General features: G+C 41.7%; 1 protein-coding gene across 5 annotated transcripts in view; it reads right to left on the bottom strand.

Annotated features, from left to right (window-relative positions):
- Nucleotides 1–27,096, bottom strand: part of GRIA1 (glutamate ionotropic receptor AMPA type subunit 1) — a 217,983-nt gene that overhangs the window by 34,935 nt on the left and 155,952 nt on the right. For all 5 annotated transcript variants that reach the window (XR_005294422.2, XR_006283121.1, XM_043520205.1 and 2 more), the window contains 4 exons: nt 25,286–25,390; nt 22,630–22,740; nt 21,558–21,764; nt 19,389–19,759 (listed from right to left, as the gene is read on the bottom strand). Coding sequence is in view for 3 of the 5 variants with exons in the window: in XM_043520205.1 (XP_043376140.1) it covers nt 19,389–19,759; nt 21,558–21,764; nt 22,630–22,740; nt 25,286–25,390 (794 nt within the window). In the remaining 2 variants the exon portion in view is untranslated. The remainder of the gene's footprint in view (nt 1–19,388; nt 19,760–21,557; nt 21,765–22,629; nt 22,741–25,285; nt 25,391–27,096) is intronic.

The following is a 27,096-nucleotide window of genomic DNA, read 5'->3' on the forward strand; positions in this document are numbered from 1 at the left end:
TTTTTTTTACTTCTTTTTGAAAGCACAGAGAATTGAAAATTTCACACTTTCAACCCCAAACCACAGATCAGCCCCAGGTTTGTGAACAGTGGAGGCTATTTTAGCAGACTGGGTCTGAGAGTGTGGAATTCATAACAGACTGAAAGCAAGGGAAGTTTTGTGTGATTTTAGGAACCATTGTACCCAAAATGCCTTTTGCATACCTTTTGCATATTACTCATATACCAACTCTGCTTCCCTGCATAACAGCCTTGGAATTTTGACTGCAAACCTTGGTGTTAAAAAGGACCCTCAAGAGTACCTCTTTTATGTGTGTACGAACATATTTCCCCCTATCATTTTAATGGCACATGTTAGCTCTGCTTTCCCCAACTCCCCCTCCACAACTTTTTACATCGTGGTACTGAATGCATGTTTTAGTTCAATGTGGCTGAGTACATAGGCTTCAACCAATCAGAATATTTTATGCAAATACAAGGGGTTTAAATAATGGGAACAGATCCTTATGGAAGTCTGAATACTGTATCTATTATATTTTGTCTTCTCATTTTAAGCCCATAAGAGATTGGAAAAAATCAGGAGCGTGCCAAGCTTTCATTTATCTGTTCACTGCCTGGGGAACTATCCTTTGCCATACCTTCAGATATAATAATGAAGCCCAGACTGCCTATCAATACCAGCATATTGGAAGAATGAGAACTATTCTAGGATCCAAGCAGAAGCCATTATATAAAGTTGCTCTGGGTCCATTTACTGTTTAAAGGTGCAGTGACCATGCACATAATTTTCGAATAAGCAGTCTCCCTGATTAATCTTGAGTCTGAATCCCAATCAGAATGGATTTAATCATATCGCCATTGTACGCAGAAGGCCTTCAGTCCACGCGGCATTCTGATTTGACTTCAGTCTGTGCAGGTTTTATTAAATTTTACAGTTTGCCTACTCCTCCCTTTCTGTCTGTCCTCAGGCTAACAACCCTGGACAGCAGGGTATTCCCCCACCCCTCCTTCCTTGACAGAACAAATACTCATTTTCTTCCATTTCTATTCACTGGGCAAAATCTCTCTCTGAAATGAAAAAAAAAAAGAAAAAGAAAATTTCTCTCTGAAATGAGTTTTCATGCTTAGTCAGAAATGTATTACACCACTTACTGTTATTCAGTCTTTTTCTCTCTAGTCTTTGGATCTCATGGCAGCTGCAGTGCTGAGTATAAAGGGACTTTATGGATCTGGCAATAGCTCTTTTCAAGACACCCAAATCTGCATTTCTGACAGAAGAGGGGCATCTAATAGTCTGAGCAAAGGACTAGAGATCAGGAACACTTTATTTCTCATCCCAAGATAGCACTGCAACCTCCTGGGACCAAGGACAATTCACTTAACCTCTCTTCTTCAATTTCCCCTTCTATAAACAGGCGATAATAATATTAGTTACATAATTTAAGTGGGCGTCATGAAGATTCAGTCACTGGGTCAGATCCACCTCCTGGACTCTGCTCCTGCAAGTCTGGTGCCTTCTGCTGAGGCACTCCAACCACCAAATAGATGGGAATAATGAGTGACATTCCCAGCAACATCTGCTGGTGGGGTGCTGGTAGGGTCTTTATCAGCCCTTCACCAGTGAAAGTCCTTGTAGGGGAGAGGAGGCAGTACTGCCTCCTTCCCACTCCCAGGTTGAATTCCCCTCTGGTGCCACTGGTCTCACTGATTCACAAAAGTGCAGATTGCATCCTTCAGGCTGGGCCAATATGTAGACAAAGAGGTCTAGAGACTTTATTATAAATACTAAGTGTTACTAGTGGCCTTATAGGTTAGGCTGTAGGAGGTGTGGACATATTGGCTTTAAAGTAGTGGGTGAAATTCTGGCTCATTAAAATCAATGGGAGTTTTGATGTTGACATCAATAGATTCAGGATTTCACTCAGTGTGCGTCTCTTCTGCTTTCAGTCCTGTCCACTTAAGCAGTGAGCATTGACTATTGGCAATGACCACAGAGAAGCTTGTGGCTGTTGTGAGTCCATTCTTTCTTCCGCTTAATACCATTGTTAAGGGTGAGGATTATTAAGGAGAAAACTCCAGCCAAACATTTTATGCTTATGGGCAAAAGGAAAAATTCAAGCCCACGAAAGGCACCGGGAGCCACTTCTACCGATTATATCACCCCAGAGTTCTCTCAAAGTAGTCCACTTTCCAGTTTAAGAATCAACTTTTTAAGCAAGCGCTGAAAAGCTCTTTGACATGTTTCTTCAATACATCAAAGACATGCTTTGTACTATTAGAATTTGTGCTTGGCCAGCAGGCTTCGCCAGAGCAGCTTCCTGTTCCTTAGCACCACATTTGCACGCTAAGCCACTAGAGACCAATGCTGTACTGATGGATACCAGTTGGTGGGAGGGACAGAGAGAGATGGATTCAGTCTTTGGGGCGTGTCATCTCCATGTTTGGAAGGTGCAAAATGCCTTTGGGGTGCCCCTGCAATATAATTAATGTAATCACTATGACCTACAATAGAATCATTGAGGATATTTCTGTCCTGCCAAATTGTTCAATACTTACATGAGCCTGAGACCTGAGATGGGCAGTGGTCTTCAGCCAAGAGAAATAGGATGGGATTGTCAGATCGGTCTAGGGGATTTGAGTGTCTGTTCATTTTAATTGGAATTGACATCCAAATCCTGTAGGTGACTTTGGAAATCTGTAATTTCCATGCAATAAATAAGACATCACATAACCTAGAAAATGGCCTCTTACAAGTTCGTCCTTTACAAAACATATTCAAAATGACAAATAAGGGAGATATGGGAGGAGGAGGAGGAGCGCAGTGTGTGTGGATAGTGACTAATGACTGGCAGTGAGTGACAGTTACAATCCCTTAATTCCTCTATGGCTACAAGAGGGCACATAGCTACAATTACTAAGAAACCTCAGTCCTCCAGTGCACCTTTCTGTGATGACCCACACTGCTCCATGGCCCAGTGCTGTGATACATCTCCTAACGCCACTGTGTTAAAATTCCCTAATCATCCCAGCCACACAGTTAGCTTTGTAGAGTGAAATTCTGACCCCACTGAAATCAATGGCAAAATTCCCCAGTGGGACCAGGATTTCACTCATAGCATAGATGGGGCCCCTAACAAACCCAGAATAGGGTGGTGGTGGGGGGGGATCCACTCTTTATCTTTGGATATGTGTGTGCAGCTCACACAAAAGTCAATCTGGCATCTATCTGAGGGCATAGAATCATAGAAGATTAGGATTGGAAGAGACCTCAGGCAGTCATCTAGTCCACCAACCCTAACTAAATCATCCCAGTCAGGGCTTTGTCAAGTTGAGCCTTAAAAACCTGTAAGGATGGAGATTCCACCACCTCCCTAGGTAACCCATTCCAGTGCTTCACCACTCTCCTAGTGAAATAGTTTTTCATAATATCCAACCTGGACCTCCCGCACTGGAACTTGAGACCATTGCTCCTTGTTCTGTCATCTGCCACCACTGAGAACAGCCGAGCTCCATCCTCTTTGGAACCCCCCTTCAGGTAGTTGAAGGCTGCTATGAAATCCCCCCTTACCCTTCTCTTCTGCAGACTAAATGAGCCCATTTCCCTCAACCTCTCCTCATAAATCATGCACCCCAGCCACCTAATCATTTTTGTTGCCCTCCGCTGGACTCTCTCCAATTCGTCCACATCCTTTCTGTAGTGGGGGGCCCAAAACTGGACACAATACTCCATATGTGGCCTCACCAGTGCTGAATAGAGGGGAATAATCACTTCCCTCGATCTGCTGGCAATGCTCCTACTAATGCAGCCCAATATGCCATTAGCCTTCTTAGCAACAAGGGCACACTGTTGACTCATATCCAGCTTCTTGTCCACTGTAATCCCAGGTCCTTTTCTGTAGAACTGCCGCTTAGCCAGTCTGTCCCAAGCCTGTAGCAATGCATGGGATTCTTCTGTCCTAAGTGCAGGACTCTGCACTTGTCCTTGTTGAACCCCATCAGATTTCTTTTGGCCCAACCCTCCAATTTGTCTAAGTCACTCTGGACCCTATCCCTCCCCTCCAGCATATCTACCTCTCCCCCCAGCTTAGTGTCATCCATGAACTTGCTGAGGGTGCAATCCATCCCACCATCCAGATCATTAATGAAGATGTTGAACAAAACCGGCCCCAGGACCGACCCCTGGGGCACTCTGCTTGATACCGGCTGCCAACTAGACATCGAGTCATTGATCACTAATCTTTAAGCCCTACAATCTAGCCAGCTTTCTATCCACCTTATAGCCATGCATCCAATCCATACTTCTTTAACTTGCTGGCAAGAATACTGTGGGAGATCATATCGAAAGCTTTGCTAAAGTAGAGGGATAGGCAGAATGCAGTGAGCTGAGTTATCTGTCCCTTTTCTGGGACAGCTCCATCCTTCAGTGTTCAGGATCAGGTTTTTAAAAGGGCCCTGATGAAGGAAACCTGGAAAGACGGATTACCCAAAGGGTGCACACCTGTTCCATTCCAGAGGGCTGTTAAAAATGGGGAGAAAATGAAGAGCAAGAAGAGAGCAAATGGGAAGAACCCAGAAAAGGGTCACTGATGGCTGATAGGGAAGTCAGAGATAAAAACATATCCAGTTGTCTTCCTAAGTGAAGGTGCTATGGAAGCTCCGTATGATATTGCCAGGTACATTTAAGGGATGGATGTTTAGGATGAAGCTTTGTATAGAATCTAAAACTAGGCAGTTTGGACAGGGTGATGGTTTTCATGAAAGGCAAAATAATTATTGTTTGGCTGGTAACGTTTTGGAAGCTTGTGCTACAAGCAAAACACAGTTTTCATTCCATCTGAGCAAAACTTTCTCTGTAAAAAAGCTGCTCACATTTTTCTCACTTTGGTGACATTTGTTAGCTTTACTGCGCAAATTTCACACGGTGACAAGCATAAAATTCACCAGAAGCACTAGCTAAGGTGCCTCAGGAGAGCCATTACTCAGGAACTTCCTCTACTTCAAGTAGCACAGAATTTCACTGCACTTTCCTTTCTTTCAAAATGGGTGCCTATTATGCTGTGTTGCCAGGTCCAACAATCTCACCCTGTTGAGATTATTAGGTGCAAAGATTTAATGTATTTTAGATTACATCCCACCAGTTCCTCATTTCCCCCAAAGTCCTTCTTTTACATTTCAAATGCAGTCACAGTTTCTGTTTTCATCTCTGAGACTGCCTTTGAATTTCAGGGCAAACCAGCTTAATTCTTCCCCAGTTTCACAGAGTGGCTGGCCTTTCTAAAGGGAACTAGGTCTCAGCCCACCTGTGACATGGCTAGTTTGCCTCCTCAGGTGGAGAGAATGAATTAAGTCATGTGACAGGCAGTCATGTGTCTAAACCAGGCCTCTGGGAGGGTAGAAGAACAAAGGCAGGTAGATAGCTACAGTTGCAGAGTGAAATTTCAGGGGGAGACAGAGTCTGCTGCAGTGGTCCTTGAGCAAGACTTTTGGGGCTGGGTACAAAGACCCAACTGAAAGAACCATAGAAGCCCAGGAGCACTCAGGCCTGCAAACCTCCCAGGGCAGGGGGAGTCAAACCCTCAAAGAGGCACGTGTGCATAGAGTTACTGTTATCAGCATCCGATGAAAATGCATCTGATGAAGTGAGCTGTAGCTCACGAAAGCTTATGCTCTAATAAATTTGTTGGTCTCTAAGGTGCCACAAGTACTCCTTTTCTTTTTGTGAATACAGACTAACATGGCTGCTACTCTGAAACCTGTTATCAGCATTAACTCAGCTGCTAAAATTCCACACTTTTTTTTTAAAGGGTCTGGAAACAATGCCAGGGAGAGCAGCTCTGCCTTGTCTGCCTCTGCTCAGCCACAGATCCTGACTCCCATATGTGGTGTACTGAAAACTGTATTAAAAATGGTGATCTATTACCTTAAATTCTGAGGGTTTTTCCTGGATCCTGCTTGCAGGTAGGGGGCACAGTAGGGAAGCAGACAAGTCAACCTACAGCCAGCCAGCCTACACTAAGGTGGGGTGAGCTGAGCTTTCTGTTTTTATGGAGCAGCCTGTTTTCTCTCTCTCTCTTGTCATTCTGAATTTGAAGGAACAAGGTATTGTTGTGTTACAGCCTTTCAGCCAATATTTTATTTTTATATGTGAAACATAGCACAATGTCAAGGCTTCATGAAGCCAGAGAAAGGAGGAAAGCATGCCATGGAGCAGAATGCCTTGTATTTCTGCTTCCACAGGCAAGCCCGACATGGATTCCATCCTTTTCTGACTATGCATGTGGAGTGGACAACAGAACCATTTATTCTTTAATATCCCACTGAATTTCAGTGGGAATTGGACGTCTAATTCTTTTCACTCCTTTGAAAACCCCAGTCTTAGGGGCAGGGAAAGGGCCCCTGATTGATCTTTGCTTATGCCCATTACAATTTATCTCAGAGACATATTAAGAATCTGAGACCATCCAACATATTAAGAATCTGAAACCATCTAGAGGAGCCAAGATAAATTGGTATGGGCATAAGCATAGATCAATCAGGGGCCCTTTCCCTGCCCCTGAGACTTTGTCTCCCCTTCCCACTTTCCTTCCTCCTAGTTGTTTTTCTTTATCCACAGAGTCCCTGTATTCTTCTTTCCTCCCTCTCACTCTGATAATCTTCCTCTTCCTCATCTCCATTATCTGATTTGGTTGTTTGCCTGCTTTTACTAATCATATAACTTCAAAGGGGTATTGTGAGAATTAATTAGGGCTCATAAAGTGTTTTGAAGTCTTCCAACAACAGATGCTAAAACACTTTGCACTTCTATGGGGCCTTTTATCAGAGGATCAAAGTATCATTGCTGCTGTTGAATGATTACTGCTCAGCCTTTGGATCTGAGGGTAAGCAACTACTTTCCTGGGATAGGAAATAATCCAGAATTACCTTATGGGCTTCATAATCGGATCAACCTTTTTAAAAGTAGGTTGTTTATGCGCGCATGCACCCCTCCTTTCCCGCCCTGCTATAACACTACAAGATGAACCCCTCCTGACTTATGGACATAGTTCACCTCTTCACGGTGATGTGGTGAAAGGTACCATCCATGAGTCCAGGAACAGTCTCTTGTTATGGACTCCCTGTCTCCCAATCACAGGAACCATGGTGCTCTAGAGAATTACCAAGAATTACCAAGATGGCCTCTGAAAATGGAGTCTGCAAAGTAGCCCCTTGAGAGCTTTATCTGCTCAGCCACCCAACCTCTTCCTCTGAGATTCTAATGTAGATTCCACTCTGTGCTTGGACAAGGCATACTGTTAGCTCAAGACCATGGTTTGCCTCAGTGCATCTACTGATCTCAAGGGAAGCTAAAGAAATTAGTTTCTCCCAACGAAGACCGCAGTAGTTACATGAATTACTACAGAACCTCCTGGGTGCACCTTTGTGGTCTATGCTGCGGACCACAACAAACTCAATTAGCCTTGGGAGGCACTTGCGAGACTGGAACGTCTATCTTAAATAGAGCAAGTCATGAAATGAAGATGGGGGGGGGGAAGACCCTATATGCAACTTCATGTCTCCAGCACACAGAGCCCAGAGACTGTCGCAGCACTGAGGAGGTTTTAAAATAAATTTTGTGATAAAAGCTGAGACAGCTGCTTTCAAACAGTGACTTTTACGCGCACGCGCACACACTCACACACACACTTAAATGCAGATGTGCCCAAAAATTTTAGAAAAACCTGAGACAATGTTACCTCTGGGAGCCCTGGTTGCATGTGGGTACATTTCCTGAACATGTGATATGATTTCCATCTTCCCAATTCTCTGCCAATTCTCCTCCACCCTGACCAGTAATCCTGCAGTCCTGAGGCTCCTATCACTTTGCTTATGCACCTCAATCCTTTCCTGGGATAGGCTCTTTTTTTCTGGGACCCTCTATGCCATTAATATTTCTGCTCTTGGGTTTCTCCTGTGCAAAAGGCACCAGGAGCAAGATGGTTTGATGATACAGACAAATATTCACAAAGGACTAAGACAGGAGGCCTCCAAACACTTCTCAGTTTTGAGTCTTAGACTCAAGTTTTCAGAGCCAAACAGTGAACACAATAAGTCTCAAGCTTCCCCTCCAAGTCCCCCCACATTCAACCCCTGGGAGTTTGCAGGGATGCATTCTTTATTGAGCCCTGTTATGGAACTAAACCTGCTCATCACAATTTGGGGAATATTTTCCCCTAGGCACATGTGATTATTCTGGGTTTCTACATCACGTACCCAGACATAAAATTATCTCAGTGTCTGCAAATCTCTATTTAGGTTACAAAAGTGTGAAACAGATTGGATAATATGTGTCTGTGGGCTCATTTCCACTGCCATGGTGCAGGATGGAATGCATACCTTGTGTCTGGCAGACTGAAGAAGAGACCAGGGGATTGTGCAGTACTACTCCATGAATAAGAACAGCGTATTATCACACTCACCACCAGTTCTATGGACACCACAGGAGTGGCACCTGCTGAGCTACTACAGAGGAAAAGTCTTTGAACATAAGAATATAAAATATCTCAGGAAAAGGCCAACCAGCCCAGTTCACCCACCTCTTTTAAATGCACCTGAAAACCACCTTCCTGCTCGTTCCTCAGATCTCAATCCTTTCTGTCTCCAGAAACAGCCTCATCAACCGGTAAATTCTCTTTGCATTGCATCAGTCGCTTTCTTCAGTCAATCAGCTCTTTCAACTCTCCCATAAGAAGCAAAGTGGCATACTGTCCCCATTTAAACAAGTTCACTCCCAAGCTTTTTAGCATCACCCATGACAGCATCAGCTGTCTCTGCCTATTACTTTGTGACGCTGTTTTGAGACATAAAGATACTGTGTTGCGATACTCGCTGGTTTCATGCACACGTTTGTGTACGTGTAATGACAAGGGAGAATGGTATTTGTAGTGTCACCCAATCAAGCACTTGGGAAGAAGGTTAAAACGAAAACTAAATGGTTATAATTCGTCCAAAACAGAAATTAAAGGAACTTCTTTCTCTATTATTGGCCAGAAACTTCTGTCCGTCACTGAGGGAATAAATCAGCAGCCGTGGATACTAGCTCTAAGTATGGAATCCAGAACCATTTGAATCAGGGAATTCAATACTCAGCCAACTGTGTATCCAGAGAATGCACAAATGATATGTTATCACTGATAACAATGATGTGCAGCACACTGGGGAGTTATTTAACAAAGCTCCCTTATACGGTGCCTGTGAAACATCTTAGATGTAATAATTTTCTGGAGTGGCAACATAAAGTTCTGTGTAAAGCCACTCCTGCAAAGGACACCACTTCAGGGAGTCATAGGTCACTGAACTCCACAAAACCCCGTTCTATGGAAAAAACACCTCCAGCTAGTTATTAGAAAGATCTAACCATGTACATCCCCTGACTGGATTGGAACATGTTTGGGAAAATAGGCTATCAAAATAAAAAAGTCTCTGTTACTAATTCAAAACCAACAATTGAGATTACAGCATAAAAAAAGGACATCTTTGATTTTCTAAGGATTTCCCACTGAGGTGAATAATGCCTAATCTAACCTGCAACTTCACATTTTTGAGTCCTCATAAAGCATTATAAACAGTTTAAAATGGCTAACACAAGCTTTGCCCACATCAGAGATGTTCTGTTAAAACCCTCCAATAAAAATGCCAAGTATTTTCCATGGGAAATTAAACAACTCCCACCCACCCTCAAATCCTCACTTTTTTTGAAAATTTCCGTGAAAATTTTTCAATTTTGCAGGGGAAAAAACACAAACAAATAATCTAGAAAAAAAACTTTTAGATTTCAAAACCATTTTTGGTCAAACAAACAAACAAACAAAGCAAAACAAAACTGTTTTTGGTTAAAATGTTCAGTTTCTGAAAACCAAAACCTGATTTTTTTATTTTGATTTTTTAACCAAAACCCAAACATTTTACCAAGTATATTTTTGTTTTGCTTTCCAGTTTATCTTTCAAAAACCCAGAACATTTTACACACACACACACACACACACACACACACACACACACACACACACACACACACAAAATGGTGAAAAAATGTTTTGATGAAAATTTTTTGATCAGCTTTAAAAGATAATTTTGCTCATGTATGAGAGGACAGAATTGGGCTCTATGTTTCTCTGTATTATTAGTTAACATTTTTACTATTGTAGCATCTTGATTGGGAGAGTCCACTGTGCAAGACACAATACAAAGAACATGCTAAGAGACTGTTCCTGCCCTAAAGAGCTCACAGTCTACATACACAAGACAGATAAAGGGTGGGAGGGGTAACAGATCAGTGATATGAATTGCCCAGCGCCACATAGCAACTGAATGACAGTGCTGGGAACTAAAGCCAGCTCTCCTGACTCCCGGTGCAGCATCCTTTATATATGGGCTTGGAAGGTTTTGATTTTGATTGTTAAATGGCAGTTATGTCGATTTCACTGTACATGCACAAACCGGTGAAAAAATATTTCCATCAATAATAATCCAAATTTATAGATAGGCAAAGTAAGAAAAATGCTACTTGAGACTTATTAGAGTCAAAATCCAGTGATCTAGACTTTTGAATTAGGCTTGTTGCAGGTGGACTAGCAAATTACTAAAACAGGTATGATGTGTTGATTTAAGTATATTTACGCTGTGTATTTTGACATGTGATGTTGACGATTTGTATTAACAGTTTATAAAGCTATAACTTTTTGAATTTCAGTGTCTACTGTCATTACATTTCAATGTCTACTGACCCTGCGCCATAATTTTGTGCAACTATGAAATTTAAATATTCAAAATGCTTAAAAGTAAACAATCACATTCTGTCAAACCAACCTATATATTAAACGGCATTGACACTTCCTCTCACTTGAGCTAAAGGAGTAGCTCTGCTCTCTGGTAGTAATAGTAGTAGACTATTATCCTCCAGTGGCCTAATAACTAAAAAGGGCTGTGAAATATATTCATAACGTAACACACTGGCAAAGTGTGTGTGTATGTTGATTCCCTTTTTGAAACAGTTTCGCAGATAATCCGGAGGTTACAAATAATCAGTAAGTTTCCTGTAGGCATCTCAAGAAAAGGGAACTCAAACACCAAGAGAGTACTGAGCTTGTGGATGAGTTGAGGAAGGTGCTTGCATAGAAGAAGGCATAACAAGTGCTTGTGTGAGGTACTGACAAATGGATGGATAAAGCTGGCATTCAATATTTATAAAGCATTTGGAAATCCTTGGATTGAAGAGACTACCTGGAAATCCAATGGATATTATTTGTTCTATACAACTGAAATTCACTATTATTCTTCCAATTATATTTTATCATTTAAATATTCCTTTCCCATGAACCTCCTGTTCCCCTCATCTCCTCTCCAAATGGAAGATGAGATAGCAGGGAAGAACATTTTCCGAAGTTTCCCATTGTTCACTGATTGCAGCATCTTGGTTGCCATGGAATATGCGCAAGAACCAGAGTGCAGTTGCTTAACTTCATGTTGCTCAAACTGTTTGTTGAGCTGTTTCTATGGTGAGTCACCTAACTTCCTTCGCTAAGTGCATTTTAAATGTAAGTGTGGCCATCAGCTCCAAGAGCTTTGTGAGCACTGCTACCTCCCACCACCCCCGGCCCAAATTTTCATCTTGCTGAGAGTAATTAACTCTACCAGGTGCAGGTAATTAGGATGCCATTAAATGGATTTCTAAAATGGAAGGTGACATTTCGAGAAGTTGAAATACAACTGATATATATATTTAAGACCAGCTTCAGCTTGAGTTGCAACAAACTGTAAAAAAGCTTGGGCCCAATCCCAAACTCCTGAGTCATGGCCACGTCTTCAAAAGCCCCCACAATATATCCATCCTCTACTAGAGTGGGGACGGAGGGGAGGAAGATTGAACCTCCTCTCTCATTTGGCTTTTAGGGTCTGGTTTGTCCCCAGTGCCAGTTAGAGAAGACCTGATGTCTGCTCTAAATTGCACCTAGCCTATTGCACTCAATCAAGAGGCTGCGAGAACACTCCAGTCACACCTTCTCTCACCCTGAACATACCCCTCAGTCACCATGGAATGCTTCTTGGAGGGGATCTGGTAGAGCTGTCGAGAGCCTTTCAGCCCTGGGGCTGTTCATTGTCCTGTGATTGGGACAATGGTGAACTGGGCCCAAAGGGAGAGGCTCATGCTCGGAGTTCAGCACTGGTCCTCATTTTCGGAACTAATCAATTCTCATGTAACGGCTCAATAGAGCTGGTCTAAGCGTCCCAAATTTTGAATTTTTGAGAAAAAGCTTAATTTAAAATTTGATTTTTGCTCTCTCCCCACAACACTCCCTCCAACGATTTGTTTTGAATATTTTTTGACCAGCTATAGAGTGGTCAATTTTTTTCAACAATTGAAACGTGCTGATGAAATTTCAAGATGATGACATTAAAAAAAAATTCCTGACATATTTTTCTACTGTGGAAGTCTCCAGCGATTTTTCAATTCATTTAAAATAAAATCTAAATAAACAACAAAAAGAGTAGGAGGAAAAATCTTCACAATGAATTACATGATAAATATATAATGGTCTCTTCCACAGGCATGCTGCTGGAGGGAGTGTGAAGTAATGCCTGGAAGAGTGGCTGAAATGGAATATAAGAAAAACAAGGCAGGTGAGGTAGTATCTTGTATTGGACCAAGTTCAGCTGATGGAAGGTACAAACTTTTGAGCGACATGGAACTCCACTGTGGAGCTCGAAAAATTCTCCCTTCCACCAGCAGAAGTTGGTCCAGTCAAAGATGTGACCTCACCTACCTTGTCTCCCTCGTATCCTGGGACCAACCCAGCTACAACAACATTGCAGACAGCGACACTCCACTGAAACCGAGTACTGCAGAGCATGACAACATACTCTGCAGAATTCCCCCATTCCCTACACAGTGACCCTCTGGGTCTGTGTACAGTGCAGCTGGGAGATGTGATTCCCGGTGCGTGCACACAGACTTGCGCTAGCTCAGCTCCAGCTAGCACGGCACAGGTGGCTGGTCAGGCCAGCTGCCTGAGCTCAGACCCAGGGAGTCGGGTGGGCTTGGACAATTACCTGGAGCCACTGCCCATGCAGTAATATCCACACGAGCTTGAGCAGACATAACGCGAGTCTATCTACCTGCAGTAGGAATGATACCTCCCAGCTGCAGTGTAGACACCCTTTAAAATCACTTTGTCCCTGCACGGTTATACATCACAGACACTATTCCTGTTCACACATACAAAATGACAATCCAGAAATCCCCCATTTGCTATAGAACCTCCCCACCTGGAAAAGAGCTTGACACACAGGATTGGTTCTTTTACATTCTGTTCCCTGAATTCAGTGCAGATTTCATACGCACACTATATCTGCAGAGGCAGCCTTCATGACCACCAGACCAGGACATCTCCGGTGCTGTTCTCACATTTCTCAGATTATGTTTAGCAAGCTTATGCTGTGTTTGTACTATGACGCGCCATCCCATTAATAGTATATTTTGATCTGTATCTAAAATATGATTTCTGCACTCGACTTCTAAGATTGTATGGCACGGGAGGGGTTCAGAAGAACCCTATCTCCCAGACAGTTTCAACCCTCATCCCCAGAGATACGGTAATCAGGGCAGTGCTTACAATCCATGAGGGTTTAGTGAATCTAATCACCCTAACAACTGGAGCTGCCATTCATGTAGTCTGCCCAGCTAGAAGTCCTGGCTGTCAGGAAAAACCAGTTTGAGACAAAAGAATACGCATGGTGGGCTCACACCTGATGTGGCCTGAGAGGAAGGGGAAGGCAGAGACCCGCTGAATATGGTAATGGATCCTGAGATCAAGGAGGAAGAGGACATTAAACAAAGACAGACAGGCAGGTACAATGAGCCCTGCATGACAAACTTGCGCCATCAAAAGGTGGGTTTTCTATAGCAAGATCACAGGCATTAGTTATCTTGCTAGAAGAGCACATCTCTTTTAGCAGTGAGGATGTAGCTCAAGAGATAACAAAGAGAGAAATATGCTCTCTCTGAGGTAATAGAAGATAGGTGGACTGGCTGGTAGGCATATAGCAAATGCTTGATCCTAGCCATAAGACATGTACGTTTAAATTTGTTTTGCTTGTAAACAATCTGTTAACTCTACGTTTTTACTCTTTTTCACTTCTAAGAAAGCTGTGAGGTGTCTCAGAAATTCCAGCTGGTCACCCATGGATGAAGAGAGAGTCAATGAGGCTCCCGACCCACAGGGGCCTAGTTAGATACTAGGGTTTGTGTTTCCCACCCCAAGGAAGGGAGAACTTGCAATAGGCAATGAGGGCAACTGAGGGACCAAAGTGAAACATGAGCCTGAATCCTTTCCCATCCCTCACATGCAGAAACTTCACCTCTGTTGTCACAATATGTTCTTATGCTTAAAGGTACCTGGGCTTTTCATTTGTCTATCCCTCTCGAATTAGGCCTGCTGTACACAATCTTTGTACCAGTATAACTATGTCACTTAGGAGGTGATTTTCTACCAAAATAGTTAAATTGGTGCCACCTATAGCATGGACACAGTTATAACAGACCTTCAGATGCTAGGAATAAACCATACTGATATAATACATTTTTATATGGCTACAGCTATGTTCACACAAGAGGGGATTGTACCATTTTAACTGTATTGGTATTGTGAAAGCAGCAAAATTTTCATGAGTAGACAAGGCCTAGCTCTCAAACTGTTGTAAGTTTGGGCGATTCTGAGTGTCTAGTCTGTGTGCATCAAATTGTGTTTTGGAAATAGGTAGTACTTGAGTCATATTTACTTTACACTCCTCATCCTGCAAATCCTTGCAGAATATTTAGTAGCTCTCTTGAAAGGATGTCTGCAACGAGGAGCTCTTTACGGGCCTGTATTTCACATTTAACGAGTACTTTTGCAATTTCATGATCATTTTCTGAAGTCTAGGCAGTACTATGAATAGACCAATGGTTTAATGGTCTGTTTCAGCCTTGAGTGATTTCTGCCCATAAGTGTATTCATGAAACCACTCACTACCCAATCCAATTTCTTTTTCGGTTTCAATTTGAGCATAGTTCTGATGTGTTTCAATCAGTACTTTGGAAGCATAGATTCTAAGGACAGCTAGGACAAATACGATCATCTACTTTTTCCTCCTGCTTAACCCAGAGCATATAATTTCACTCAGTAATTCCTGCACTGAGACTACCGGGCAATCATTTTGCAGAGGGACAACTACCAAACTATATAGATAGGCATCTACTGAGCGTTTAGGCTCTGCACTGCTAACATCAAAATATTGCAGCATCTATGCTCTTTTTAATTCCCAAAAAGCATTCTTCTTGCCAGTGACACACCTTCTTAAGCAGCAATGGTGTGGGACTTGTTAGAGATGCATTGGTTTAATATGATAACATGTCCCTGAATCTCTGTAACTTCTCCTTATTCTGGGGTATTTCTATAAAGACAGTTGCCTTCATTTATCGACTTTCTTGCAAATATTTGGTTTTCCTCTGATCTCATACAGGAAGCATACAAGGTCCAGGACTGCTGCTATGTGAGTGCTTGCTATTTCCAGACCCCAGTCACCTACTGTCTGTCAGGATTACAAAAAGTAAATATCCCTGTCAGGTGGCAGGGTCTGATATCCAGCCAGCCCAGGGGCTGCTGGTGCCCCTTTACCCCATCCCACACACTAACCTTTCACAACCCCCCTACATCTGCACAGGGGCACTCCACACAAAGTCCCCTCACCCCAAACTCTAGGATTACCCCATTCTCAGTGACACGCCATAGGATCCCCTCCCCATGCACACAGATCCAATGATGCTTTTCAGAATGCCCATTTCGGGGTCATACACTACAGCAAACCAACCCTCCATCATGACAGATATACGTCTCCCTCCATATGTAGTGATGCACCCCAAGAGCCCATGTCCCCACAGTGAGAAATACAGAGGAACCATTGCTCTGTTGTCCGACATTTCGCAGAAATTTCCCCTCCCCTTCTCTCCACTCAAGCCATACCCCACAGAAATCTCCCCCTTCCTTCCCCCACAACAACTCCCCACAGAACCCTCCCCAGGGATGCATACCCCAGAATATCTGCCCACCCAGAAGAAAGTATTTTCATCCCCCCAGGCCTCTGAACAGTCATACTGCCGATCGTCATGCCAGAGCACTTCTCCCATCTCAACAGGACCTCAGCTCCATCCCCACCACACACAGGGACACTCCACAGAATCCTCAATAGAATGACATCCCTGCACCACCAGACTGTCTAACTCTGATCCTAGTTCCCCTGCCTACCCTTAGCAGCAGACATCCTCTGACAAATGGAAACCCTCGTTCAGGTAGCTCGTTGACATCAAGATGTGAACAGGATGCTTGGGTTCACAGATGATTCGGGGATGCTCATTTATTTTGGTTGTTGGATGCCAAACATGACACGGCCCCTTAAAATAGTGGGATATGGCTGCACTGCTTATATAGCTTGTCCTGCCACATGACAGGATGGGTATACACAGAGTTTTGCCTGTGGTGGTCTCTACTGAAGGACAAGCTACTGTTATTAGGGTAGCCAACAAAGATGTGAAAGATAAAAATACCCCACAAGCAACTAGACACAGATCCAAGCAAGCACATTTTATATTATTAAAAATAACTGGTCACCATTTTTTTGTGTTAAAATATTCCTGTCAGAAAATGCAGTTGTCTTAAAATCAAAACGTTCTGTGGGAAAATTTCAATTTCAGTGACTTTTTTCAATTTCACTATCAGGAGAATTGAAACAGAAACATTCATTTAGAGTCAACATTTAAAAATGAAACAACATTTTACATTTTGAAATGGCCGTTCAAAACAAAAAATGCCATTTCAAAATGTTGAGTCATTTTAATTCGCTCCAAAATGTTGATATTTTTCATTTTGGCATTTTTTAATCAGACAAGTTTCTGAATTTTTCACTCTGCAAACAATTTTCAATATTCCAACTTGCTGTTTCAATTCTGAATGGAAACTAATTTCAAAATGTTGAAACTTCCGGAGTGACAAAAATTCCTGACCAGTAATAACAATAAGAACAACCAGAACAATAATTATCTAATCCTAATGCATGCAGCCAAGTTAAGAGACGTGTTAAAGGTTAATCTCCTCTCCACAGGTGTTCACAGTGAAAAACTTTCTGAACACTTCTGGTAGATGCCTGATAATGATCAGTGATGACCTTTAAAACATATTAATACTATAAATGTTACATCTACCACAGTGCCTTTGAAGCTTTTTTCCTCTGCTATCAGGCATTTCATTAATATTTTGCCAAACAGGCAACAAACAGTCAAGAACCCAGGCATACAGGCACTTTAATTTTCATCATACAAGAGCTTTTGCTGTTGTTTAGTGTTATTGCTACTTGCTGATGGAATCATTTCTTGTTTTATCCCCCAGACTCTCACTGTCCGCTCAGCATGTGTAAAATTAACTTCCATTTACAGGACTGTAAGCCCACAATACCCCACACAGAATGAATGTTATCTGAGGCTTTGAATAAAAGAAAAACAAGACAGGGAAAAAAAACAGTTGGAAAAAGTCTTGCCTGGATTTGTTACTACAGTAGATTTGATCTTGAAGTCACTAGGGAAAATAAATAAAGAAAGCGAAAAAGCCAGTCTATAATTTTTCTGCAACTCTAAGAGTCAATATTAGGCTTGGGAAGGATCTTATTCTATGGCTTGTTTCTATCTCTATAACAGCCATGCCAACCCCCTAGATTTAAAGCACTGCTCCCAGCCCACTCAACCCTGACACTGCATCTATCCAAATCCAGATCTAAGCTCATGCCTTTGATTCATCTCCAGCAGAACTGGGCAGGAAATAGTTTCCCAAATAGATCCCGTCCATGAATAAAAAAAGATTTCCAAAATTCTTCCCATTCCCAATCGGGACAAAAAGTCAAAATCACCAACATTTTCACAAACTGACTAATTTAAATTGGGTCAGTTGAAACAAAAACATTCTGATCATTTTAAAACATTTAGTTTTCATTATGTCTGTAATTTTTTTCAACCTTTTTGGGTTTTTGCCTTGACTGGGATTTTGACAATTTCATAATTTTAGTTTCAACATTTTTTCGAGTAGGGAAATTCATCAAAATAGAATCAACCCTTTCCTGTGAAGTTTCAGTTTTATGAATTGGCATTTTTCTGCCAAAAAACCCTCCAAAACCTTTGTTAAAAAATATCTGACCAACTCTAATATCCAGTTTTCTCTTCATTGTGTGAGGAGTGTACACGTACCAATGGATCAAAGACTCCTCACTAGAGAAACGTTTACTTGATGTACAATTTTTGTAAGCAAATACTTGTTAGACCCAAGTGCAAAGTATTTTTTGCGTGAAATGCCAGACTGGAGAGAGTTTTTATTATTAATCCTATTGGTAAAAAAGGAAATATAAATAAATACCAAAAATCACTGGTCACCAATGCAATTGCAGGCATGTTACTTCCATAAAGGGCTTTTTGGATGGTCAGAGGAAACTTACTGACAAAAAATAAATGCAAAATTTGCAAAGATGATGACTGAATCTTCCAATTCTGTGACTAGTTTGCACAACATCTTTTTTTTCATGAAAGCTTTTGCTACATGGTTTCCCCGTGTCACAATTTTTTTCTGGTATTTTTCCCAGCTTTTCAGCCAACTTGTCATATCACACCAGCCTTTTATTTAGATGCAGAGCTTTTAATTTATGCAGAGACAAAATGGCTTCCACGGAAGCCACTTAAGGAAGCAGTTAGCCCTTTAGTGCTTTGCAACTCCTCATTTCCATATATACACTTGGACCATTGACTATAAAATGGGAGCATGTAGTGAAAATGCAGTCCCTCTCCAAGGGCCCAACGACATCTACTGCAATTCAATGTATTTTACAGTCTTTGGCAAGATGTGCATAAGCATTCGTTGGGAACATCAAATCATCAATAAATAAAACATTCTTCCATTGTTTTTACTGGTTTTCAAAGCTTCCCTGCAAAGCCCAGAGGACTCTTTTGTTCAAAGAGAAGTGACACTGAGATAAGCAAAACTGTCTAGGTGGGGCAGGTGGTTTTGCAGAACCTTGTTGTTGGGAATTTTGTTTTTCAAAGCCAAACCTAAAACTAGGGTGGCATGTCTTAAAAGCAGTATTTTATCTACACTCCAGTGTTTATGATGTTGGGTAAATGATCCCTATTTTGGCACATTTCTAAATATATGTGTAGTTCAGAAATTAAACTGAATGAAAAAAACAGAAAGAGGGTTGAAGAGAGATATATAGCTCCATGGTATCCAAAAGGACTAAAAATGCATGAATTAGAAGAGTATTTGTGTGTGAAAGGTAACTAACCTTGGTGAAATATCGCATCCTTGCTGCATAAAGGCTCCCAGGGAGAACCAAAGACTGTTAAATATCCCAAATTCATTAGTCTGGTCACTAGGCGGCTGGTCGCGCCCTTCCTCGAACTCTTCAGAATGCCATTCATACGGGCTGAAACGGCTGACCAGGAAGAGGACAACGCTTACTCCAATGTAGGCAAAAACAATGCACATCCAAATCTCATAAGCCAAGGGATCCAGAAAGGAAAAGACCCCTGGCTTGGATTTTTGAGGTTTTTTTATCATGATGGATATGCCCAGGCTCATAAACGGCTTGGAAAAGTCTATGACTTCTTCTCGGACGAGGGTGATGGTTAATGGTGCAACAGCCACATCAGCTCTCTGAAAGGAGAGAGAGACACCAGATACACAGATTGTAGATTACATGCACCAACACACTCCATCACCAGCCCTCTCTTTTGCCTTCCTTCTACTGAACACTCCCAATCCACTGATTTCATAGGAAGATTTAATCAGGAGAAACCAACTACTAGAGAAAAGCTGAACAAAAACTCCATTACACCATCATGTTATTTCCTTTCCTATTATTACTGATTGCAAGTAGGTTTAAAAATCAGACATCTTTCCTTTCCGAGCCAGTCAGGTCCTCTAGTCTGATTCATCCATTGATGTCACAATCCAAGGTTAGTGACATCTCATTTCAATATCATGTTGCACAATTAAGAAATGACAAAGTAACAGGGTCTTATCACACATACAGCAGAAGAGATAGGAAGAAAGTGTACTGAGGGAGTGATGCCAGGATGTTTATTTTCAGCAGGAGATGCTTTTCTATTTCATGACTCATAGATGAAGGGAAATATTTTCAAAAAAGCCAAAGCCACTTTTGAAAATGGGATGAAGGCTCCTAATTCACATAGGGCCAGATTTAGAAAGGTATTTAGGTGCCTAAAGATGCACCTAGTGAGATGTACAAAAGTGCCTAACTTCTATTGACTTTCATTTTGATTTTCCCAAAGGTGAAATTGAGACTGTCCCATGGAAAATGTTGCTTTTGCAGAAACTGCATTTTCCATGGCAGAAAATCATTCCAATGGAAAATTCCCAACCAGCTGTAGTGAATAGTGATCAAGCCATCCAGCAACCAGATATAAGTATGTGACACGATACACGATAAGGATAGAAATATTAATAGCAAGAAGGAGATTCTAAGAGTGAGCCCATTTTGGTGTTAAGAGTCTGACTAGTCAGAAGGCTGAGATTTCAAACCCAACCATTTCTAGGTGCTACTCCTTCACAGCTCTATCAGAGAAAAGTTGACAAAATGGGTGTGCTCTGGGTGTTGGTTTTGGGGTAGGACGGCTGGGTTATTTACCTCTGAGGACTACTTTAAATTGCTACTCTGCAGTGGGAGAAACTCTCTGCATAATTGTATGCTTACCTCCTGGAAAATGGTTGTTTATATTATGCTTCAGATGCTAGTTTATTAAAATGTATCTTGTAGGATGAGAAAGGTCACACTGGTTGCTGTGGGCTAGACCTTAAGAATGATACTCTAATTCCATGGAAACTGACTGCACTAATAGACATCTAACAGCAACAAGGCCATGGTGACATGATGAAAGGTCCTATTGTTCCATCAAAATGAACATGAAATAATAGAGATGTAGCTGGGGTAGCATTAAAAATCCAAGCAACACAAAGTGATGGAAACATTCAAAACATGAAAGGGAACTCAATAAATAGAGATAGACAGACAGAAAGGGTACTTTAATAGGACCACCAGCTCCTGCATTTGGGTACACAATTCAGTGCTTAAGTGTACTAGGGGGGTACAAAGGTGCTGATGCACAAATTCAAAATTTGGATGTCTTATTAAGGTGCTGTATTAAGGCCCATTATCTATCTAGTTCTTGAAAGGACTTTGGCTGAAGGCAGGAGATACCTGAGATGATTGAGACTCAAACCTCTTCCCTCTCCTGTTTTTGTCCTAAGTGTAGCTGTTCTCAGCTCACCTGGAACCCGGGAGTATTAGAAATCTTTCCCAACCAAATCTTGCAGAATTTGACAGTTTGCCTAATCAATCAGTTTGCCTTTGGGCCTGGTAGCTACACTTTTTGAGGTTCACTCATAATTAATTCCTGTAATTATGAATCAATGGAGAAGGTTGGAAACTTACTCCATAAACCAGCTCTCCCACCATGCCATTCCATGCTTTATTGTCAGGGTCCCGGGCTCCATACTTCCCATCGCTCACTATCTCCAACCTGTATTGGTAGCCAACATGCTTAGCAATCTCAGCAGCAAGTTCCACGCAGTAGCCTTCATACCTCTCGTTGCCTTCAAACTGGTTGGCATTCTTCTTGAGCATCACATATGGATCTTCCTGGCAGAGAGAGAGGACAAGTTAGTGAGTCATGCTTCCCTTTTTGCCCCCAGAGATGTTCAACTTGTGTCATGCTCTCAGGCAGGGATGCTAGATACGATTCTCAATGCACTTTCAAATTGCTAGTGCTGTAATAATTTACAAAGTGGTTCAGCACAGCCTGTTCAAGAAAAGTTTGGGCTGGTAAGTTGCCTGTTTGAGATTTCTATTGTGAAGAATTTGGTAGCAACCCTAGCTGGGATGGACCTAACCAACAAGGAAAATGGATAGGAATCTTCAATAATCTCTGGCAGAGATTCCAAAAGGGAAATAATGCCTTCTACCTGAGGATGCCTTAGCATTTCACAAACAACTGAGCAAGCTGTCATCCGTCAATCTCTGTGTGATAGGCATGTACAGTGGCGCATTATGTCAAATGTTATGGAGGCGCCTATTGCTGCTCTATAATAATGGCTGAGTTGACTTTTGCTCTTAAAGCAGGGATTCAACCTCTTTGTTATTTATGAGGAATACAGCGTCTCCTTCCTAAAATTACAGCACCTGCTCTGTGGGTGCACAATATAAAACATTGCTACAATGTACCTACTTTCCCTATGTTGATGTCCCTGCTCACTGCCTGCCATACTTCTTTGTAGTTCTTCTCTGTGTTAAGAGGGGAGACATCTTAAGTATTTATTTAATTATAAGGCAACGGCAAGTTTTTATGGGCCACTACTGGAAGCATTAAGTGCTGCTGTGATTATATGCAACATGTATTACAGGAAAAGGAGTCTGAAAGGAAAGGGATACACAGCACAATAGGAAGTGTGAGTGGAAGAGAAAGGAGTGAGGGAGACCTGTGGATTAGACACACAAGAGAACTTACTAGAATAGTTGTAACTATGTAAGTCCGATTCTGTAGAGTCACGGATTCATTGTCACCTTGGGAATCTGTGGCTGTGGGAACAAACTTATCATCTTCGTTCCAGTAACCAATCTGTTAATGACAGAAAGACCATGAAACCCTGCTGTCCTCCGATCCTGTTCCTAGGACAAGCCAAGAGGAGAACAATATACCAATAGGATTGACCTGCCAGCTTTAGCTGTCTCAGGGTGTTCATCACCAACCAGATCTCTACTGCTCACGTTGTCCTGACCTTTTCCCCCATCCTGTCCTTGAAAACCCCAGAAAAATCATGACACGTACTGTGCATAATGTACAGGGCTAACTATGTGTATGTAAATATGACAGCAATAATCACACGATAATAATGGAAGTACCACAATTTCCTCCAATACTTAGGGGAATCAATAATAAAAGAATCTCACATCACTGTATGCTGACTGCTGGTAAATAAGTTTTTAATGACAGGTTTCAGAGTAGCAGCTGTGTTAGTCTGTATTCACAAAAAGAAAAGGAGTACTTGTGGCACCTTAGAGACTAACAAATTTATTTGTGCATAAGCTTTCGTGAGCTACAGCATCCAATGAAGTGAGCTGTAGCTCACGAAAGCTTATGCTCAAATAAATTTGTTAGTCTCTAAGGTGCCACAAGTACTCCTTTAAGTTTTTAATGGTGACCACTTTTAATGTATGATGGCCTCTTGAGGCTGATACAGGTCTTGTGTCACACCTCAACACTTGGACAAGTGTAAAATTAAATTCTAGGATGTCTTGCAGAACCAGGAAAGATGGGGAAAAAAAAGCAGGATACTTGTTAGAAAGAGACAAAAAGAGCTGCCCCATTGCAAAAAGTTTGGAGTTGCACTTGCAACTAAGAAGCTGTAAGGGCAGAATTCTTGGTGTTACTCTGTTTTTATTAATAATCAGGGATACAGGCCACGCTATCACTGTTCACTGGCAAAGCAGAGAGCTGGAGAGTATCAATAGGAAGATCATTCTTGAGGTGGCTTTATTTGAAGGCTTGATTTTTTAAGAGGTTTTCCATCATATCATGTTCGGATGAAGTTGCATAAGCTCTGCTGATGTGAAAGGGATTTTTTACCACAGGATATGGGAAAGAGTATTAATTCAAGACAAGACCTGTGGAGGGAAGATTAGAGATCCCGGCAATGCAAGACATACAACCTAGAGAGTCTTCTCCTCTCTTTACTGCAGAGAAAAATGAAAAGTGTGTGAGGAAAAAGCTTCTACATGCTGCTCTAGGGCAGCACAAGTGGAGAAAAGACATATTTACTTGGCATTTCTCACCCGATTGATCCCACATACAGCACATGTGTTGGAAGTAAAGGGTGGGGGAGTTGCAAGGGAGGGTTTGATTGTTTGCAGTAAATATACAGTATAAAACCGTATCTAGAACTTCTCTGGGGCCTATCTTGACCTCACATTGAAAGTAACAGCAAAACTCTCAGTGACTATATGGGGCAGGATCAAGTCCTCTGTATCTTATACTCATATGCTGGTTATTTATTTATTTGTATTGTGGTAGTGCCTAGGAGTCCCAACCATGGCTCAGGACCCCACTGTACAGACACAAAATTCATATCTAATAATTCAAGTCATATGGCCACAGTGAAGGAAAAAAATCTCTTTGACTAGTAAAGAGGGTTTTCCCCATGCAGGCCTCCAGGGGCTTAGAGTGAACCAATTGTTACCAGAATACAAAAACAGTAGGAAATACTTCCCAAAAGGAATAAAACATGTCAGAAAGTGAAGTTCCACTGGCCCTTTTTTGATGGGCTCCGACTTCACATCTGAAACCAGCAGGGTCAATACGATATGGTATGATATTGCTTCTGTAGAAATGAAATGTATGTGCAGCTGTCAGATCTAGATGATGAGGTCAAATTTGATGATCAAAGTTGTCCCTTCTGCCTTGGGAATCTATGAACCGTATGCTATTTTCCTCCTAATTAAACATACATGTATTGTTTTTCAGTTGCTGACATAAATCCCACATTATTTAAGGTTTAATAGTATTGATTCTGTTCCCTGAATAGTTCCAGCATTTTTCATTTCCCAAACCTGTCATCTCAAGCAAGTTAAATTCCAAAGGACAGAAGGGAAAAAATTCTCTCTGTTTGAAAGTTTTCTATATGGAAGTGGGAGAAAAACACATACAGCCTGAGTGAACACACGACATGCTGAGCTCTTTTGAAAATATGGCTACTTATTTTGGTGCTTAAATGGAAGCTGAACCCCTCTGAAAATCTGGCCCTGATTGTGAACCCTACTGAAAATTCTGGAGATTGTGTGGGATTTCCAAAAACACTCCACACTGCCCTCCCAATGACGTTAGTGGTATAAAACTCTCACTGACTTCAATGGGAGAGGTGTTAGACCAACGCTGAGCATTGTTAAAAACCTCCTCCGTATTTTGTATGTAAGTAATACAACATGGTTTCTCATGGTTTTTTTCCCACTCACATTGAGCGATGGAGTTACCACGCATAGCTACTCTACTCGTGAATTCTCCCTCTTAAGACTCATGAGGAAAAATGGCCTCCAAGACACAAGCCCATCCTGCGTCAGAACCTTGCCCACAGCTGTTAAACAGGAACAGGACCGATCTTTTGCTTTACCTTCCTGATCCCATCGTGTTTCACTTCGATCACATGGAGGGTGTAGTTGGTCCGACGTCCTTTCTCGTTAAACTGAACATTGCCGGTTAATCCTTCAAAGCGCACCTTAAAAGAATAAATATCAATGAGGAGAGCAACTTGATCAGCTTCTCATTCTGTGGTTGACAACCAGCAGTCACAGCAGATGGGGATCAGCAGAGAAGGGAACACAGAACAATAGGCCACTGGATTGCAGGTCAGAAGCATTTGGGCAAGTCACTTTGCCCCTCTGTGCCTCAGTGTTCCTGTCTGTAAAATGGTGATAGCGCTTACCACCTTTATAATGGTGCTTTGATATCCTCAGAGAAGATGAACAAAGAAGCAGTAAATATTGTAATTGTGAAGGAAATAACCCGTTCCTGTGCTGTGCCTGTTTTCTAGCCATTGAAATGGGACTCTGGCACAAACATCCACCAATATTTTCTAAAACTTTTTCAGAGGAAGAGATGTGCCCGGTGGTATTTGGAGAAACAAAGGTTTTTTTCTTTCTACAAGGTTTGAGATTGAAGTAGCTTTAAAGACAGCAGCATTAGAAATTCAGAATAGCATTCCCCCCCACCCTCCTTGCATTTTCTGGGCCTGACCTCTTTTGATATTTATTCTCTCTGGGACATTTTGAAATAGGATCTCGATGACTTCAGAATGCAGACTAAATGATAATCATACTTTTCATTTTTCCATGCTGTGAAGTCATCTAGACTATACCAATTCCTTTTATGTTTATAAATGAAATGGTAATGCTCCCATTTCCCCATGGGATGGGGTGGAAAGAGTGGTGTTTATCATCTTGGCTGGAGCCCTTAGAATACCCTCTGGCTTTTCAATCAAAGCCCACTCCCATATTTCCTTTTGGATCCAAATTCCCTTTAAAACACAAACATTCGGTTCTTTAATTAGTTAGAAGGGGTCTCTGCGAAGGGACTCCAGACATTTTTTTTGGAGTCCCTTCACAGAGACCCCAGCTGTGAGAGCATCCAAGCCTTAGGAAACATTAAAATAGACTCTAGAGTCCTGATCTCTAGAAGTGCCAAGTACCCACATGTCTAACTGAAGCCAGCTGGAAGGTTTAAGTGCCCAGACCCTCTGAAAATGAGACATTAGGATGCAAGCCCTCACTGGCTCAGAGACTGAAAAATGAAGACTCAACTCTAGCTCTTGGTTAGCAGCCAAATGTCCAGATATGTAGTAATTTAAGCTGGTTAAAATAATACCAGTTATTTTTGAGGGATTGAGTTTAAATTTTTTTTTTAGTTTCCTGCAAGAATTTTCATTTTTTTCTTTAACCCCCCCCCCCAAAAAAAAACGGAAAACCAGAAATGTTGCTTTTCAGGCCATTTTTGAAAAAAAAAAAAAACCATGAAAGCTAACCCCCCCCCTTTTTTTTTTTACACCAAAAGCCAAACCAAAATCCAATTATTTTCCCTGAAAACCATTAATTTTATCAAACCATTTTTAGTTTCCTGTTCTCTGCTGAAAAGCTGGAAAAAACATCATTTTGGTCGAAAAAGCCACCTTTCACTGAAAAACCCCCCACCAACCCTCTATAAGGCCAATTCTTTTGATTTAGTGGATTTAGATCTTGATGTGAATGCTACGGCATATACAGTAATGTTTCACTCTTGCTGTTGCCATCAGTGAGACATTCCCTACCCTAAACAGTAGCAGAGGTTGCTCAGGGACTTACTCCTGTTGAAGTGTCTTGAAGAAGAAAAGAAACAATTAAACAAACCCCCATGTGAACTGTTGCACCTTTTTTCAGAGTAGCAGCTGTG

This window comes from Dermochelys coriacea, chromosome 8, assembly GCF_009764565.3.
Source record: "Dermochelys coriacea isolate rDerCor1 chromosome 8, rDerCor1.pri.v4, whole genome shotgun sequence".
Classification (NCBI taxonomy): Eukaryota; Metazoa; Chordata; order Testudines; family Dermochelyidae; genus Dermochelys; species Dermochelys coriacea.